Source organism: Mus pahari, chromosome 17 (assembly GCF_900095145.1).
Source record: "Mus pahari chromosome 17, PAHARI_EIJ_v1.1, whole genome shotgun sequence".
NCBI classification, from domain to species: domain Eukaryota; kingdom Metazoa; phylum Chordata; class Mammalia; order Rodentia; family Muridae; genus Mus; species Mus pahari.
In genome coordinates, this window is record NC_034606.1 from 40436941 (window position 1) to 40457230 (window position 20290).

Consider the following 20290-nt stretch of genomic DNA (forward strand, 5'->3'; position numbering starts at 1 on the left):
GCATGTGTCACTGTACCCAGTCAAAATTGGGATTTCTGATTCTTTTTTTTTTCTTAAAAGGACAGCATATAATTGTGGCTGGCTTACATGTTCAGAGGTTCAGTCCATTATCATCAAAGTGGGAACATGGCAGCTTCCTGGCAGGCATAGTGCAGGAAAAGATGAGAGTTCTACATCTTCAACTGAAGACTGCTAGAAGAAGACTGTCTTCCAGGCAGCTAGGATAAGGTTTTTAAAGCCCACAGCCACAGTGACACACCTTCTCCAACAAGGCCAAACCTCCTCATAGAGTGCCACTGCCTGAACCTCCCATATTCAAATCACCACATTCCACTCCTTGGATACACAGGATTGTTCAAACACATGAGTCTATGGGGGCCATACCTGGCCATAGCATAATAAAAAAAAGTACATTTAGTTCAATTTCCAAAGTCCTCACAGTCTACAGCAGTCTCAATAATGTTAAAAGTCCAAAGTTCAAAGTCTCTTCTAAGATTCATACCATCATTTAACTGAAATCCCCAAAGCAAGACAGAAAACCAGATGGGCCAACTACAAACTCTGCATCTCCCTGTCTGATGTCAAAGTTATCTTCAGATCTCCACTCATTTTTCACCTTTGTTGACTGCAGCAAAGTTGTTTCTCCTGGACTGGCTCCACTCTGTTAGTAGCTTTCTTCAGCAGATATACCACATCTCTAGCATCTTTAATATCTTAGGGTCTCCAAGTCAACTTCAGCTTCACTGTTTCTTGTTCCAATGTCTGGGATACACACAGGATCTTCTGGACTTCTCCAAAAGGCTGATGTCACTTTTCCAGCTCTGCCCTCTGTAACAGTCTAAGCTCAGGTTTATTCACTCCACTGCTGCTACTATTCTTGGTGATCATCCCATGGTACTGACATCTCCTATACACTGGGGTGTTCCACTCCAACTAGGCTTCACCAATAGCATCTCATATGTGCCAAGCCTCAAATCCTTTGCATGACCCCTTCAGTCCTGAGTCATCAACTGCACCTGAGACTACACCTTCACCAATGGCCTTCCCTGGCCTCTCTCAATGCCAAGCCTCAACTGCTCTTCATCACCCCTTCATACCTTCAAAACCAGTATCACTTGGGTTATTTTTACACATTACCAAGTACAGCTGCAGCATGAGGCTCTTTGTGCTCTCAGAAAACACTTCCCAAAAGACTTCCCAGTACTCCCTTCTGCTCTTGACTTTAAAGCCAGATAGATACATGGCCAAAGCTGCAGAGTTCTGCTGCTTGCTGGGACTGGAACATAGGCCCCTTGTTCTATTACCAGCTTTCTGTTTTCCAACTCCTTCACTGCCTAAGTTTGGCTGTCCTAGAAATTGCTCTGTAGATTGACCTTGAACTCAGAGATCTGTGTAGCTGTCTCCTGAATGCTGGGATTAAAGATTTATGTCACCAAGCCTGGACTTAAGTTTTCTTCACCCAGAATTTACTCTGTCCCAGGCTGGCCTTGAATTGAGAGATCTGCTTGCCTCAGTCTCCTGAGATGAAAGGTGTGTACCACCTTGCCTGGGTCTAAGCTTTTCATGGCCTCTGTTCCTCAAGATCCATGTCAAGAGCTTGTGTCTTTCATTTCTGGATTGTAATTCACTCCTGATTAAAAGTCCAAGTGAAGGGCTGGAGAAATGGCTCAGTGCTTAAGAGCACTGACTGCTCTGTCCTGAGTTCAATTCTCAGCAACCACATGGTGGCTCACAACCTTCTGTAACAAGGATCAGATGCCCTCTTCTGGTGTGTCTAAAGACAGAGACAATGTACTCACATGCGTGAAATAAATAAATAAATACATCTTTTAAAAATGCATATAAAACATGTTTTTTTTAAAAAAAAAAAAGTTCAAGTGGAAACAAAAACCAAGTAATCATGCCTAATATAATTATTCCATGTTCAATAGCAAATGCATAAACAATAAGCTTAGCTGGGTGGGATCTTGCCCCAAAGTCACCACTCCCTTAATCTCTTAATCTCCTTGAACACAAACTTGATTCACATGCATTTCACTTCCTGGTGCCTCTTTATTACTTGAGCCACACATTTTATATTTTTCTTTTTTAAGTTTGCTACACTTGTCCAAAAAGCTCTTCGTGACACTTAACCAGAGAACAAAGTCTGCGTTGGGCTTTTTTTGAGACTTCTTTCGCCAATGCAATTAAGATAAATCTCTTTATCTTAGTCTCAGGTAGACTCTTCAAACAAGGCTAAAGAACAGCCACATTTGTCACCAAAATACTACAAAACAGTCTCTAGGCCACATATTAAAATTCCCCTGTGTAGCCTCTAGAACCAGGCTTCCACAGTTCAAATCACCCTCAGAAACAAAGTCTATCATATTCATGATAGTATAGTCCATTAAGTCCCACTTAAAGCATTCTACTGCTTCCCAAATCCAAAGTCCTAAAATCCACATTCCTCCAAACAAAAGCATGGTCAGGCCTATCACATCAATACCCCAGTCCCTGGTACCAACTTCTGTCTTAGTGTTGTGCTGCTGTGAACAGACACCATGATAAAGGACAGCATTTAATTGGGTCTGGCTTACAGGTTCAGAAGTTCAGTCCATTATCATCAAGGCAGGAACATGGCAGCTTCCAGGCAGGCATGGTGCAGGAGGAGTTCAGAGTTCTACATCTTCATCTGAAGGGCACTAGGAGAAGACTGGCTTCCAGGCAGCTGGGATAAGGGTCTTAAAGCTCACACCCACAATGACAAACCTACTACAACTGGGATATCTGATTCTTGATTTTGATAACTTGTTTCCCTCCTCCTCCTCCTCCTCCTCCTCCTCCTCCTCCTCCTCCTCCTCTTCCTCCTCCCCCTCCCCCTGCTCCTCCTCACTCATTTTTGAAAACCCAGTTTATTTTCTGTCGTGAACAGACCAGGTAAGAGTGACCATACTTTGTACATGTGTAGTAATCTATCAAAATTAATTTTCCTATAGCTCTGACAATCGGTTCTGAAAATCTGATCTGACAGTGTGTTCAAATAAATCACCTCTTAAGCTTCAGCCAGAACTCTGTCGAATCTGACCATACTACAGAGGTGACTTTACAAGAGTTGAGTGTGGGAAGTTGATATATTAATGGGCTTTGCTTCAGTTTCTTAGGTGTCTAAAAGTCTGACTGACATAGTGGAAACTATTAGCAAACATCTTACAAAACACAAAATCTTTAAGCAAGTTCTCATAAACACCTGTCAGGTCTTTGTTGTTGTTGTTTGTTTGTTTGTTTTGTTTTGTTGTTGTTGTTTGGGGCAATGGGCCAGGAACAGATTGCCTATATTTATGCCTGGGCACCATGAGCCTGCAGTGCCCCTGAAGACCAGAAATAAAGAGTATCGAAGCCCCTGGAGCTGTAGTTGCAAATGGTTGTGAGCCACAAGGTAGGTACTGGGAATCAAATGCTTGTCTTCTGGAAAACAGACAATGCTCATAACCACTGAGTCTCTTTAATTTTCACAGATCTTCTTACAATGTGAGTGATTCCTGCAAGACAGAACAAAGGCTTACTTTATCTAGCCTCTTGCTGGTTTACTATGAGGTGCAAAACCAGAGACTTGTAGCTTCTCACCTCAGAGCAACCCAGACAGGCAGAACAGCTGCAGAAGCAAAGTGCATTACACTTGGAATGGGTTGTTGGAGTTCACCAAAAGACCCTCACTCATAAAGACCACAGAGACCGACATTGCTGCAAACTGCAAGAGGTCTTTTTTTATTGATTCAACACATTGGGGACCCCTCTAAGCATGCAGGCAAGAGGAGAGACCTCGAACAAACACAGAACACACTTTTTATACCTTGTAAGGGGCAAATTTAGGCAACAAGGCTAGCTGGCTTATTCTAATTGGTGTAACAAGTAACGCTTTCAGGCATTGGCTGGTTTGCATAGGGTGACCACCTTTGGCCTAGTCCCTCACTCTACCTGCCCTCGTGGTTTTTTTCTCACCATTGTTTGGTCGGCCAGCTTCCTTCTCTGGCTCTGCACTTGTCCTGCTAGTATATAGTTTGGAAAATTCCTTCAGAGCTGGAAGGGGCTGAGTGGTCTTGAATTTATTTTGGATTCTATGTCCCCCCCCCCTTTTCTCTGGTGAATTTCAATCTTGAAATGATGTTTCACTTTGCTGCAGCTGCTGATATTGTTGTCTGAGCATCTAAACTTGTACTGTACTTATGTGATTAAGGATGCATGGGCCAAAGATAAAGAGCAGAAGCAGGATAAGAAAGGAGAGTAAGCAGGACTAGGTAGGGACCCTTCCGGCGAGGCTCGAGGGTCTGGGCAGGACGCTGGTGCACGTAGACCAGATCTCCAACTGGAACTGGTGAGATGTCTTTGGGGTACCCAGCTCATTCACTGCAGCCAGTTGTGACCAGGCATCCTTCTGCACCACCTGCAAGCCTTTTAACCTAGCATACAGATCATGATTACAACAACATGTGGGTTCAATCACATCATTTAAGACAGCGAGGAGTGCAGGAGCCCCATAAAAGATCTCAAAATGAGTAAGACCGAATCAAGAGGGAGCATTTCTGGTTTTAAATAGGGCGAGGGGAAGGAGCACCACCCAGTCTGTGCCAGTCTCCATGGTTAATTTTGTCACGGTCTCTTTTAGGGTTTTATTTATCCTTTTTACCTGTCCTGAGCTCTGAGGTCTGTACACACAATGTAATTTACATTTGACCTTTAAATACTTGGACACCCCCTGACTTACTTGGGCAACAAAGGCAGGGCCATTATCTGACCCTATGGCTTTTGGTACTCTGAGCCTTGGAAGTTTCTTCAATAATCTTCTTGATGACCATCTGAGCTGTCTCATTTTTACAGGGAAAAGCGTCTACCCATCTTGAGAATGTATCCACAAAAGCCAGTAGGTATTTATACCCATATTTTCCAGGTCTTACTTCAGTAACGTTTACCTCCCAGTAGACGCCAGGTCTGTCTCCCTGGTACCTCTTCCCTGGATCCACCATAGTGCGGCAGACATTGACTTTTTAGCCCGGCACACGCTTGTGCACCACCTTCTCCACAAGTTGTTTTAACCTGGTACATGGTACTTAGTCTTGGAGAATGTCTGGATGAGCTTGCTTACCCTAAGTGGGTCCACTGGGTCATTCATCCTCTGCAAAAAAGCAGCCTTGTGCCATGAAAAGAACTCCCCTGACACTTAGCTACCAGATGCTAATAGCACCTGCAGCCCCTTATATCACCCAAACACATCAGACACTGCTTAGTAACTTCCATCCCAGTTGTCAGTAAGTTCTTTGCTCAGGACTCACACTTTTTTGAATGTAAGACCCTGTAGAGGACTTGTCAGTTGTTTGCCTGCTTATAAAACGGAGGGCCCTGGGCTCTGAGCCACTGCAACTTATACCCTCTAATTTGAAACAGGCAAAATCCTGCAGCACTCGCCTTTGAAAGTATAGGTTGCAGCCAGCCTGGTATACAGAGCAAGTCCCTGGACAGCCAAAGTTACACAGAGCAAATATGTCTCGAAAAACCAAAACCAAAACAAAACGACAAAAACAAAAAGATGAGGGAAAACAAACAAAAACTAGGAAAAGGCTGAGCAAGTTGCCTCCTTTCTTTGCTTTCTGAGGGCAAGCACAAGCCAACTGTGGCCCCTCCATCTCTGCTCGCTTATTCTTACAGCACCATTGTCTCTCCCCAACTGAGTGGTCCTCCCTCCTCAACAGCTATAAACCTTGCTGACTCTTAACCAATAAATGTGTTGGCCTGGAGGAAGTAAGTATAGAGACCCCTCCCTCTTCAGGATGCCAGTGGGAGGAGCTTAAAGTATTTACTTTAGTCCACATCTGACAGACCTTACCACTGTTCCTGCAACCCTGTCAGAGAGGACATAAGGACTGGTGTCAGGAGGGCACTGCGAGGTGACAAAGGGAAGAGCCCTCAGGATAGGGCTGTGGGTGGGAGTGTGGGATTAGGAAGGAAAAGCTGGGTGGGTGGTGGGGGAGAGAAGTAGGCAGACATGGATTCCTTGGGGAAAGCTGTGTGGAGGGCTGGAGGGAGGGAAGGTTGGATGCCTGAGCTCTGTGAGAGCCCATGGATGTACTTGGGGGGTCTATTAACTGGTTTTGACTTCCAAGGTTTTATCTGTGCAGCCCTTCTCCAAGGATGGACACTTCTCACACTACAAAGTCCTGTGTACTCATCCTTCTTGTGGTCCTACTGTGTGCAGAAAGAGGTGAGATGGAAAATGAGAGAGTGGCAGGAGGGTAAAATAGAGATGGCAAACTGCCTCAGGGTTGTGGGTACACCTGCGCTTCCATTGTGTGCCCAGTGCCCAAGGTGTGCTGGTATCAGGAGATTGGGAATTGGCTTGTGATGGGTGAAGCCTCCTGTGCTGTGTGCTGTACTGGGTCTGTAAACCTGCCAGCACATGCCTTGGAACCATCACTACATACCAGAAGGACTTTTCAATGTTACTACCTGTGCCACAAACCCTGGCCACCAGAGCAGCCTGTCCTTTAGACTCTAATCCTGCTGCCCTGGTCTACCAATCAGGCCTCTGGCCTGTGTGCTCAAAAACTGGCAGAGGCCTCTTTTCCTGACCTGGCGGCCAAGCCAAGGGTTTGGAATCCTTAAGTCTTGTCATTTTACTTTTTCTTATGCCCAGCACATGCCATATGAGGCCCAAACGCTAGAACATCCCTATTCTAAGAGGTCTGAGCTTTCAGATACTCCTATACTTCTAGTTACATGTGTATTGCAGGAAAACTCATGGTGAGTCTGACCTTTGAGCTTGACTCTGGGATGTTCAGTGCTGTCATGCTTCAACACACAGGGGCCAGCTCTGCAGGTGTAGGGTGGGACAGGTCAGAAAAACCTTCCCCATCTGGTGTCCTCACTACCTATTACACCCCCACTCATCTCTTCAGCAGACAGTTGGTACCTTTGTCCTCTCAATATGGTGACTTCCCCTCTAGTACCCCTTGGGGTGCAGGTCTCTGCTGTGGGGCTGGCTAGCTGAGGCAGCAGGACCGAGCAGACTTGAACAATGGAGGCTCAGGGTTCACTTTTGCTTTTGGCAGAGGTGACTGGACATAATGTCCTTGCTCTGTCCTGGCAGCCAGCGGCTGTGTGGAAGTAAAGACTTTGGAGAGGAGGGGTCTGGGCTAGGAAGGGCATGAACTAGACTTCATGTATTGGCTTTTTTCTCAGCTGAGGAGCTGGAATGCTATAATTGCCAGGGAGTTCCACTTGGGGTTGCCTGCAAATCAGTTACCTGCCCCTACCCTGATGGAGTCTGAATTTCTCAGCAGGTAGAATTTACTGAGGGTAAGTTCCCTGTGGCCTGTATAAAGATGGCTGAGGGTAGCTTGGGAGAAAACATCAGATCTGGGCACTTGTTTAGGACCATGGTTCCTCTCCCTTGAAATAGAGCTTTCCTTGCTTTGGAGTGGGATTCCTGCAAAGTGGGGGGTTGTTGGGGTCCAGGGATGTGCTGGGATGTGGATCATAAAGCAAGGCTGCCCACTGGCATGCACAGTGTTCATCCTCCTCCTCTGTCACCAGGGCACTCAAGTGATGTTCCTACGCATGTGTTTTGTCTAGGGTCTCATTGACTCACTGACAGACTAGGAGAGCTGGAAGCAGCTAATGAGTCTTTGCATATAATGAAGGAATCTGGAGTTTAGGCTAAAGGAATGACTTAGGAATTTTGGTAGAAAGAGACATTAGCACATAATCAGATCCTCCAAAATGCCAGTTTCCAGGCATATCCTCAGATAGACAAGGCAGGAGCATCCTTGCGCTTCTATCCACTGTTCCTGACCGCAGCCTGCCTGTCTCCTGGAGTAGGCCCCTTAGGTATAACTGCCTGGGGAACTGCAAGAGTCTGAGAGGCAGCTTGCCCTTTCTTCTGTGCCACTGGGTGATCTTACATTGTGTTGTGTCTTTGTGGGGTGTGTGTGTGTGTGTGTGTGTGTGTGTGTGTGTGTGTGTGTGTAAATGTGGGTGCATATGTATGAATATATGTAATGTAATGTATACAAAGCTCATAGAAAATCTTTAAGTTTCATTTCTCAGCCACTGTCTACTTTGCTATGCAAGTGAGTTTCAGATCTCCTGGACCTGGAATTACTAATGGTTGTAAACCATGATATGCATCCGGGAACCAAACTCTGTACTTCTGTAAGAACAAGTGCTTTAATTGCTAAACCGTGACTCCAGTCCCAATCACCTTATTTTTTGAGACAAGATATTTCACTGAAACCTAGGGTTTGCCAAGTATGTTGCCCGTAGAGTGGAGGGAGTTAGCAGGGAGTTCCCAGGACCTACCAATTCCTGGCCCAGCACAGTGATCATAACCAGCACTCCCAGGCTTGGCTGGCTCTTTACATGGTTGCTGGGGATTGAACTTGGGTCCTTAGACTTCCATGTGGCAAGCACTTCACTGACTGAGCTGCTTCCCTGGCATATTGTGTATAAGGACACATGTGTACACATGTGTGGATGTCCTGCACTGGGGAGGTACAAGTGTATGGGACCCAGAAGTTGAAGGGTATCTTCTGTGACAACTATTTTATTTACTGATGTAGTGACTCACACTGAACCCCAAGCTTGCAGATTTAGCTGGTCTAGGCTGTGAGCTTACCTCAGGGATCTCAATCCTTGTGTCCTGAGCACAGATATACAAGTAGAACACCATGCCTGCCCATGATTTTGATGTGCTCTAGTAATGAGAAATGGGGGCTCATGCTTGTGCACACAAGCACTTTATCCACCAAGCTTCCTTACCAGCCCACAGTTTTGATTTTTGATTTATTTGTTGAGACAATGTCTCACTATAGCCCAAGGATATAGTCCCCATATAGCCCAGTTTGGAATTGAACTCATAAAATTCTCATGCCTCAGTCTTCCAAGTTCTGGGATTTCAAGTCTGAGCTAACATGTCTGGCTTCAACATGCCTTAGAGACATGTCTGGGCCATTCAGCCTGGTGGCATGTGGCCCAGACATTGGGATACTCTGCTGCCCCTGCATAATAAGTGAGTCACTCCCTGATGTTTTGCAGACTATCAAAGAAGGAAAATAAAGAACAAACTCTGCTTTCCTTTCTGCCCTGCTAATCTTGACAATATGGAGTTCCTGGATACTACCGTCAATGTGAACACTTCTTGTTGCAAGAAAGACCTCTGCAATGTAGCAGATTTCACTGGAGGCAGCACCTGGACCATGGCAGGGGTGCTTCTGTTCAGTCTGGGCTCAGTCTTCCTGCAGACCTTGCTGTAATGGCCCTTCCAAGAACCTCTACCCTTGTCATTTTATTCTCATGTGCAACTACTCCTTCCTGTAGCACTCTAGTGATGAATTATGAGATATTGAAGCTCCGAGGTGTGGGTAGTGTGTGGAATTTATTGTTTCAACTTTATAGCCCCTGCTGGGTAAGTGCCCCACTCCTCTCTAGGAATTTCAGATCTGTATTTCCTAGCATGCCATTTTGTTGTGGCTTGCTAATCTTGGCCCTGGAGGCCCATAGCTAGCAGAGGGTAGAGGCAGAAATCCAAGGTATTAAGTCATCACCATCCACACATAAGTGCCTGAGGTCCTGCAGGGGTCTCATGTATGCGGCTTTATATCCCCCTGTTGAGTCCAATAAACCCTTTGTTCTCCCAGCCAAGATCTCAGTTTTTCTTTTGCTACACTGAGTCCACCAAGTCATTCCTGCCAGTTCACATCTCTTTCAGCTGGCCATAGTAGCTAGATCATGATAGCCAGCTCAGAGAGGGAGACCACTTGATTTGGGCAGGTTTCCTTCAGTACTGATGCCGGAGGAAATGAGAGGGTCCCCACTTCCAAAAAGCACTCGCTTGTGGTTGGGAAACCCAGGAGATGAGCCCTCAATGGTGGGCAGGGGCTGCCCTGTTGGATCCTTTTACTCTAGAGATGGAAGCCATTTCCTTCAGGGGCTCATGTCTTGTCTCAGAGGGAACAAAGCCTCACACAGACTCTCCTAGAGTCCTAGTTTATATTGGAGTTCTCCACTGGGAAGACCTGACTTGACACATTGACATTCTGGTATCGTTCATTGCTCTGTCTTTTTGGCCTTGAGATCTTACTGCCCTAGAGATGACCAGAACCTATGTAGTTAACATCACAGGAGTATCCATGGATATGGACATAACCCTGGAAACCTGCTTGCTATGAAAATTACTCCATGCTCTTGGAGTTCCTAAGGATCTGAGATTTAGTCAAGGTGAAGTTCCTTTAGGTTAGATCTACCATTTAACAAGGGAAGCCCTCTTTGCTGCAGCCTTCTTCCTTGGGACAAGTATGGATCCAGGAATGTGGCCAAGATGTTGGTTGGGACATGAAACTTGAGTCATGCATAGGGATTCTGGACATTTCTTCCATATTCAGCTTTGATTCTGTTGCAGTCTCCTTTGGCCTATGATTCCAAGTGCTGGGTTTGCAGGTATGTTCTCACTACCACCCTGACCATTTCTGTGTGTTTTAGAAGGGCAGACTGCCCACAGCCTCACTGCCTGAGGCACTCAGGCCCTGAAGGAGAGATAGCCCCAATGGCATGAGCACAGAAGAGCTGCTCCTTACTCTTGCCAGCTGCCATAGGCAGGAGTGCTGTCATGACCCCAACCTGGGCAAATCAGGAGAGCTGGTAGTTTGGGTACAGAAGAGTTGGTGGGATGACCAACTCAATTACCACTCAGGACTTAGAGTTTTCCCACCCCAAGATCTACTCAATTCATGAACATGAAGGTGCTGATTCTGAAGATCCAAAGCTACAGATCTACCTGACACAGGGCAAAAACATCAGAGAGGAAATCTGGGACAAACCCAGTATTGATAGTGTAGCAGAAGCCTGTGGTCTCCAACAAGAGCAATGACTCATTGTAATGATCATCTCTGAGTAAATTTGTTTGAAAAAGGGGGGGGGGTATATTGTGTAGCACACTGTGCCACACCACAGCTACCATGGTAAGATGTTTTTCTTTATTTTTTTCTTTATTTTATTTTTATGTTTTTTTTGGGGGGGGGTTGTAAGGGTATAGAATGATTATGGAGGGATGAGGATATGAGTGGAATTGAAGTGCATGTTGGGAAATTCACAAAGAATGAAAAGGGAAATGTAACAACAGAAACTGAGGAAATTCAAAAATCATCAGATTCTACTACAAAGGCCTATGTTCAATAAAACTGGAAAATCTGGATGAAATGGATAATTTTCTAGATAGATACCAAATACCGAAGTTAAATCCTGACCAGATAAACCGTCTAAACAGTCCTATAACCCTAAAGAAGTAGAAGCAGTCATTAAAAGTCTCCCAACCAAAAAGAAATAAAAAGTAAAAAAGCATAGAACTAGATGGATTTAGTGCAGAGTTCTATCAGACCTTCAAAGAACACTTAATACCAATTCACTTCAAACTATTCCACAAATGAGAAACAGAAGGAATACTACCCACTTATTCTATGAAGCCATAGTAACACTGACACCAAAATTACACAAAGACCCAACAAAGGAAGAGAACTTCAGATCAATTTCCCTTATGTATATTGATGTAAAAATACTGAATAAAATTCTCCCATACTGAATCCAAGAATACATCGAAATGAGAATTCACCATGATCAAGTAGGCTTCATCTCAGGGATTCAGGGATTGTTAAACATATGGAAATCCATCATTGTAATCCACTACATAAACAATCTCAAAGTAAAAAACAGAACAAAACAAAACAAAAAAAAACACATGATCATTTCATTAGATGCTGAAAAAGCATTTGGCCAAATTCAGCATCCCTTAATGTTAAGAGTCTTGGAAAGATTAAGAATTCAAGGCCAATACCTAAACATAGTGAAAGCAATATACAGCAAACAAGTAGCCAATATCAAACTAAATGGAGAGAAACTTGAAGCAATCTCACTAAAATCAGGGACTAGTCAAGGCTGCCCAATCTCTCCCTATCTATTCAATATAGTACTTGAAATTCTTGCTGGAGCAATTATACAACAAAAGGAGGTCAAAGAGATAAAAATTGGAAAGGAAGAAGTCAAAATATCACTTTTAGCAGATGATATGATAGTATACTTAAGTGACCCCAAAAATCCCACCAGAGAACTGAAGTTGATAAACAACTTCAGCAATGTAGCCAGATACAAAATTAATTCAAACAAATCAGGAGCCTTCCTATACTGAGGATAAATGGGTTGAGAAAGAAATTAGGGAAATGAAACCTTTCACAATAGTCACAAACAACATAAAATATCTTGGTGTGACTTTAACCAAACAAGTGTAAGATCTCTATGATAAGAACTTTAAATCTCTGAAGAAAAAAATCAAAGAAGACCCAGAATATGGAAAGATCTCCCATGCTCGTGGATTGGCAGGATTAATAGAATAAAAAGCAATCTACAGATTCAATGCAATTCCCATCAAAATTCCAACTCAGTTCTTCATAGAGTTAAAAAGAGCAATTCTTAAATGCATTTGGAATAACCAAAAAAAAACCCAGGATAGCAAAAAATATTCTCAACAATGAAAGAACTTCTGGGGGAATCACCATCCTGACCTTAAGCTGTACTACAGAGAAATAGTCATAAAAACTGCATGGTATTGGTACAGTGACAGGCTGTGAGATCAATGAAATAGAACTGAAGACCCAGAAATGAACCCACACACCTATGGTCACTTGATCTTTGCCAAAAGAGCTAAAACCATCCAGTGGAAAAAAGACAGCATTTTTCAGCAAATGGTGCTGGTTCAACTGGCAGTCAACACATAGAAGAATGCAAATTGATCCATTCTTATCCCCCTTTGTAAAGCTCAATTCCAAGTGGATCAATGACCTCCACATAAAACCAGATACACTGAATCTAATAGAAGACAATGTGGGGGAAAGTCTTGAACACATGGGCACAGGGGATATTTTCCTGAACAGAACACCAATGGCTTATGCTCCAAGTTCAAGAATTGGCCACTGGAACCTCATAAAATTGCAAAGCTTCTGTAAGGAAAAGCACACTGTCAGTAGGACAAAATGTCAAGCAACAAATTGTGAAAAGATCTTTACCAATCTTACATCAGATAGAGGGCCGATATTCAACATATACAAAGAATTCAAGAATTTGGAGTCTAGAGAATCAAATAACCCTACTAAAAATTGGGGAACAGAACTAAACAGAGAATTCTCAACTGAGGAATCTCAAAGGGTAGAGAAGCACCTAAAGAAATGTTCAACATCCTTAGTTGTCGCGCCCTCCTCAACCAGCAACGAAGACGCAACCACCAGTTCTTCTAACAGCAGTTTATTCAGCAACCTTCTTTCTTCGTCTCCCTCTTCATCTTCCCCGAACCCCGGCAAAAGCCCAATATATATGCATTCACGCCAACCAATCACACCAGGCAACATAGCTTTGCCAGGTGTGCAAGCTCAGCCAATGATCAGCAGGGATAACAGCAGCAGCCAAATAAGGACTTGTTTATTATAAGAACTCTCTTCCTGTAAGCGCCATGTTGGGGTGCGGCCCCAAGGGCTGTGGCTCCCCACACTTAGTCATCAGGAAACTGCAATTCCAAACAGCCCTGAGATTCCACATCACACCAGTCAGAATGGATAAGACCAAAATCTCAGGTGACAGCTGATGCTGGTGAAGATGTGTAGCAAGAGGAAAATTCCACTGCTGTTGGGATTGCAAGTTGGTACAAACACTCTGATGATAAGTCTGGCGATTCCTCAGAAAATTGGAAATAGTATGACCTGAGTACTCAGCTCTACCACTCCTGGACATATACCCAGAAGATACTCCAATATGTAGTAAGGACACATGCTCCACTATGCTCATAGCAGCTGTATTTATAACAGCCAAAAGCTGGAAACAACATAGCTATCCTTCAACAGAGGACTGGATACAGAAAGTGTGGTACACAATGGAGTACTACTCAGCTATTAAAAACAAAGACTTCATGAAATTTGCAGGAAAAAGGATGAAACTTGAAAATATCCTGAGTGAGGTAACTCAGTCACAGAAGAACACACACGGTATGCACTCACTGATAAGTGGATATTAGCCATCCCATATACAGTCACTGCACTGGATGCTATTTTGGATGCCAGGAAAAGCTGGGCTGATGGGAGCTTGACATGGCTGTCTCCTGAGAGGCTTTGCTGGAGCCTGATAAATACAGAGGCAGATGCCTGTAGCCAACCATTTGACTGAGTGCAGGGGTCCATGATAGAGGAGTTGGAGAAGAGATTGAAGAAACTGAGGGGTTTTGCAGCCCCATGGAGGGAGCAACAGTGTCAACTGGCCAGACCCTTGAGAGCTCTCTGGGACAAGACCACAAACCAGAGAGTATACATTGACGGACCCACAGCTCCAGCCACATAGGTGGCAGAGGATATCCTTGTTGGCATCCATGGGAGGAGAGTCCCTTGTGTTTGAAGGAGTTTGATACCCCTGTGTAGGGGAATGCCAGGGTGGGACGATAGGAATGTGTGGATGGGGGAGCACCCTCATAGAGACAGGGGGATGGAGAAAAGGATAAGGGAATTAAATAAAGAAAATATCCAATTAAAAAGAGAAAGAAAAAAAGCAGTAAATAAGGTCAAGTTAGTTGCTCTCTGCTCCTCTGAATGACCCATGTTTGGAGAAGGGTGATCTCCCATAGGGACCTTCAACTTGCAGGTAATCGAAGAAGTAGAGGAAAGAGAATCCAGGCCAAGATCCCTCTGGCACCTAGACGAAATGCCCTATATAGTTACTAGGATGGATCTAATGGAGGACCCTACTCTTGAATAAAATCCTTTTTCTCTCAAAGGTCCTGGCCATGAAGGAGAAGATCCTCTTAGAGACCAACAAGTCTGTAAAGAAGAACATCCTTCAGGATTCCTCCACAGTGGATCTGTTACTGATAGATCCTCCACCCCCTTAGCCCCTACCATAGCCCTGAGGCACCTCCTCAAGGATCTCCCTTAAGTCTCATACAGCATTTCTTTAACCACTCTTTCTCTGGCCCCCAAAGTGTGTGTGTGTGTGTGGGGAGGGCCCTTGGAACAAGGATCAGCCATGGGGACCCGGAGCAAAAATGCCCCTTTACATGAGATAACAATGGCTTGCCCCCTCTGAGCCTACAGGCCCATAGATGAGGATGGCCATCAGTCTATGCAATATTGGGCCTTCTTGTCAGCTAGCATGGACAACTGGAAGGCCCAACATCCCCCATCCCCTTTCAGATAAGCCCTGGAGCTGTTTAGTCTCTTTAGGAGTGTTTTATTTACTCATCAGCCAACCTAGGATGATGTTCAACAGTGCATGAGAGTGCTCTTCATGACCAAAGAGCAAGGGAGGATAATGCAAGAGGCCAGAAATAATGTCCTCTCAGACATGGAGGCACCATGGATTGACCAGGCTGTCAACCAGCAAGTTTCCCCTGACTAGACCTGACTGGGACTTTAATATGGCAGAAGGTAAGGAGCATATAAAGGTCTACCTCCAGGCTCTATTAGCAGGTCTAAAGGCAATCATACAGCAACCCAAGGTACTTGAGGTTAAGCAGGGACCAGATGAGTTACCAGCAGCCTTTCTAGACTGGCTCATGGAGGCATTACATCAATATACATTCTATGACCCCAGTAGGAGGAGCACAGTGCTATTGTGACTATGGCTTTTATAGACCAGGCTACTACAGACATCAGGAAAAAGCTTCAGAGGCTACAGGGACTACAGAACAAGCCATTGAGGGATTTAGTGTAGTTTTCTGAGAAAGTCTACCATAACAGGGAGACAGATGAAGAGAAGGAGCAAAGAAAGAACGTAAGGGGATGAAAGGGACATGAAAGAATGAAAAGTGACAGGAAAGGAATTTACAGAAAATCTTGCCTACAGTAGTTAGGGAAAGTAGAGAAAAGAGACTCCAACCAAAGAGAGACAGAAAATCACTTGAAAAGAACCAGTGCACATATTGAAAGGAGAGTGGCCACTGGGCCCAAGAGTGCCCCAACAAATGAAAGCCAGGGGCAGGAAATCACAGGCCTTGGGAAAAGTGCCCCCAAATGTTGAAGGTGTTATCCTGGGTTAAGACAGTAATTAGAGTAGACAGGGTTCAGACCCCTTTCCAGAAGCCAGGGTAACTCTGAGACTGGAGGGGAAACCCATTCAATTCTTGGTGGAGAGAGGGACTCAACACTCGGTCCTCCACCAAGTCAGTGGCCCCTCTTCCAAGAAAAACATCTTGGGCCCAAGAAGACACTGGAACCAAGATGTATTCATGGACTACCCGAAGAACAGGGGACCTAGGATTGTCCAGGGATCCTATTCATTTATGGTTATTCCAGACTGTCCCTACCCTCTCTTGGGGTGAGACTTATTCTTCAAGATGGGGGACCAGATACATTTCCTGCATGATAAGCCACAACTAACTGGCCCCAAAGGAGAGTCCATACTTGTTCTGACTACCAGACTAGATGATGAGTATAAATTATTTAAAACCACCTTTACTCAGGACCAGTACTTGACTTGGTGGTTGGAAACATTGAGTATAAATTATTTAAAACCACCTTTACTCAGGACCAGTACTTGACTTGGTGGTTGGAAACATTCCCTTCAGTCTTTTTGGAAACGGTGGGGATGGACAAAGCAAAATATCATCCCCCTGTTGTGGTAGAACTCAAGGTGCAAGCTACCCCAGAGTTGTTCAGAAAATACCCTATGTCTCCAGAGGCACATAAAGAAATTGAGCCACACATCTCCAATCTCCTCCAGCTTCGGGTGTTGCATAAGTTCTGTTTGCCCTCGAACTCACCCCTTCTGGCAGTTAAGAAGCTGGGCACTAATGATTACTTCCCAGCCTGGGATTTAGTGGAGGTAAACCACCGAGTGACTGACATCCACCCTACTGTGCCTCAAGCTGAGCCTCTGTTAAGTTCTTTGGAACCTTTCAGAATTTGGTACATGATCTTAGGCTTGAAACATGCTTTTTTTCTGCCTGCTACAGGCACTCCGAAGTCAAGAATACTTCACCTTGCCAGGCAGTGGTGGCACACGCCTTTAATCCCAGCACTTGGGAGGTAGAGGCAGGTGAATTTCTGAGTTCGACGGTCTACAGAGGGAGTTGCAGGACAGCCAGGTCTACACAGAGAAACCCTGTCTTGACAAACAAAAAGAAAGAAAGAAAGAAAGAAAGAAAGAAAGAAAGAAAGAAAGAAAGAAAGGAAGGAAGGAAGGAAGGAAGGAAGGAAGGAAGGAAGGAAGGAAGGAAGNAAGAAAGAAAGAAAGAAAGAAAGAAAGAAAGAAAGAAAGAAAGAAAGAAAGAAAGAAAGAAAGAAAGCAGTACTTCACCGTTGGATGGAAAGACCCCTCAGAATGTTCCCTGCTGGGATCCGAGGCTGCCTGTTTTACAGACTGGAGCAGTTTTCTCCATGAAGATCAGAGTCAAGCTGGTGCTGCAGTGGTGGACGGCGCAAATGTCATCTGGGCTGAACCTCTATCCACTGCACATTGGCCCAGAAAGCAGAACTAATTGACCTCACCAAAGACTTGGAATCTGTGGCCAGGAAGAAAATGAACATCTACTTGGATAGCAGTCATGCCTTTGCCACAGCCCATGTCCAGGGTTTGGTATACCAGGAGAGAGGACTGCTCTCATCAGAGGGAAAAGAAATAAAAAACAAGCAGGAAATCTTGGATCTCTCAGATGCCCTGATGAAACTGGCAACTGTGAGTATTATTCACTGCCCAGGAAATCAGAAGGGAAGAGACTCAGTGGCCCTTGGCAATAACCAGGCAGATAGATCAAGTGCCTCAAGAAGAGGCTATGCAGGAATCTATCCAAGTATGGGCCTGTAAGAGACACCCACTGGGGGATGGGACTGGACTAAGGGATGGCCTCTCTTGAAATAGACAGAAGAAGAAAGGACTCAGATTGCTAGCCACCCTCCAACTATTACCTGGAGAAGGAAGGACAAAGGTGCACACAAGAAGGAAAACCTATACTCCCCATAAAGAAAGCAAAAGACGTACTAGGCCAAATGCGCAGATGGACTTATTTATGGGATAAAAAGCTTGTCTAAGCAGTTAAGGGACCTAAAGTATATATAATGGACCTCAGGTTTTGGGCCAGATAGATAGTAGAATAGTGGAAGGTATGTCGGCAAGTGAATGCTTATGTGACCAAGAGTAAACAGGGCAAAAGACCTAGGGGAGAACGACCTGGAGTATATTGGGAGGTCGATTTTACAGAAGTTAAGCCAGGAAAATATGGATAAAAATACCTTCTAGTGTTTCTAGATACTTACTCTAGATGGGTTGAGGGTTTCCCCACCAAGCAGGAATCAGCTACCTTGGTAGCCAAGAAGATATTGGAGGGAATATTCCCGAGGTTCAGAATGCCCAAGGTAACTGGGTCAGACAACAGTCCTGCTTTGGTCTCTCAGGAAAGTCAGTGACTGGCCCAGATATTGGGGTCTAATTGGAAACTCCATTGTGCATACCATCCCCAGAGATCAGGGCAGGTAGTAAGAATGAACAGAACCCTAAAAGTGACCTTAACTAAATTGTCCTTGGAGACTGGCGCTGACTGGGTGGTGCTCCTTCATCTGGCCCAGTTCTGAGCCCAGAACACACGCTAGGATTTTGACCCGACACATTTTGAGATACTGTATGAAACTCCTACTCCCTTGGCCCCAGCTCTTGACACCCCTCCCCCACAGAGAGACTTTTCAGATTCACAAGTATCTTATGGGTCAGTTGTATGCTTTCCAGATCAACCACTAGGAACTGTGACCTAAACGTAGTGCCCGGTATAATGTAGGTACCCCAGAGTTTCCACAAAAGTACCAAGTTGGAGATTGGGTATATTAAGGGGCATCATGCTGAAAATTTGGAAGCAAAGTGGAAAGGGTCATTCCTGGTGTTTTTGATCGCCCTGAACTCCATTAAAGTGTAGGGAGTAACTGCCTGGGTTGACGTAACTTACATCAGACCAGCATGGCACCTGACACCAACTGGATAGCAGTCAGACACTCAAACAAAGACCTCAAGCTCAAGATCACCCATCTTTCTGCAATGCCAGAGAAATCATGAGATGATTATGGTGTATCTTCCTTCCAGTGCTGAGGCTCAGTACCCCCACAATCCTGCCAAAGTGACTTGGCAAGTATTCTTAGTCACTGGGGATGTAGCTTGTTCCTCTACCGAGGAACACTTGCCTTATAGCTTGTGTCTGGACCTTGCCTTTGATCTCTGTAAGTTAGTGGCAGGCCTTGACTCCTGGGATATTCCCCACCCTAGAGACACAGGGGGAGGGATTACCTGAATGTGGGGGATAAAGGACTTACAATTCTAAACTGTGTCCCAGAAGCGGCCTTGGAGGTTGGGGCTTAGGGTGTAGACACTGGAAGTAGAAGAGTGTCTTGCAGGAAACAACCATATTCATGTGCCCTAGAGATGAGAGAAGCCAGCAGCAGGCACATCACTATGTAGGCGTGGAGGGACAACCACTTTTTCTGGGTGCTACCTAAGGGTGTGAAACATCAGGAAGCATGTACTGGAGACGACTCCAGGGTAGTTAGGGGTTCCATGGCCAAGGTGAGAGAAGGCCTAGCCAAATAGAAGAGAGAAAGAAAACAGATTCAGGACTGGTTTGAGTCTTGGTTTAACTGCTCTTCTTGGCTAACCAACCTACTATTCACCCTGTTAGTTCTCCTAATTGTTCTTCGGCTATTGTTGAATATTGGACCCCATAAAATGAACCATCTTATAGCCTTCTTAAAAGAAAGAAGAGGAGCATTGCAGCTGATGGTCCTGCACCAGCAATATGAGACCTTGAGGACAGGACCTGAAGAATATGAGTTAGTCACCAGAGACCCCTGAGCATAGCTCCAAGATTGGAGCTTGTACAAGAAACAGGGAGGGATGAGGGACCCTAAGGGCTGTTTCGAGTCCCACAACCTCCATGAAGCTTCCCCCTCCCACCTGGGGTTAAGGCTAGGCCAAGTTCCATCCTCCACCCAGAGGAACATCCCTGAGTAAAAAACATTCTCAGAAAAAACACAGAATGTACTGGCTAATAGTTACCTGGCCCTCTGTAAAGTCCCAGGTAGCATTCAAATGCATGTCATAATCTGCCGCTGGTTATTAGCTGTATTAGTCAGGGTTTCTATTCCTGTACAAACATCATGACCAAGAGGCAAGTTGGGGAGGAAAGGGTTTATTCGGCTTACATTTCCATACTGCTGTTGATCACCAAAGGATACAGGACTGGAACTCAAGCAGATCAGAAAGC

The 20290-nt window shown here is 44.9% G+C and overlaps 1 protein-coding gene across 1 annotated transcript; it reads left to right on the plus strand.

Annotated features, from left to right (window-relative positions):
- Positions 1–6162: 6162 nt before the first annotated feature.
- LOC110335194 (lymphocyte antigen 6F-like) lies at positions 6163–9281 on the plus strand. Its single transcript, XM_021217256.1, is given in 3 exon segments — positions 6163–6232; positions 7210–7326; positions 9064–9281. Coding segments are annotated over 3 exon segments (405 nt in total).
- The last annotated feature ends 11009 nt before the right edge of the window (positions 9282–20290 follow it).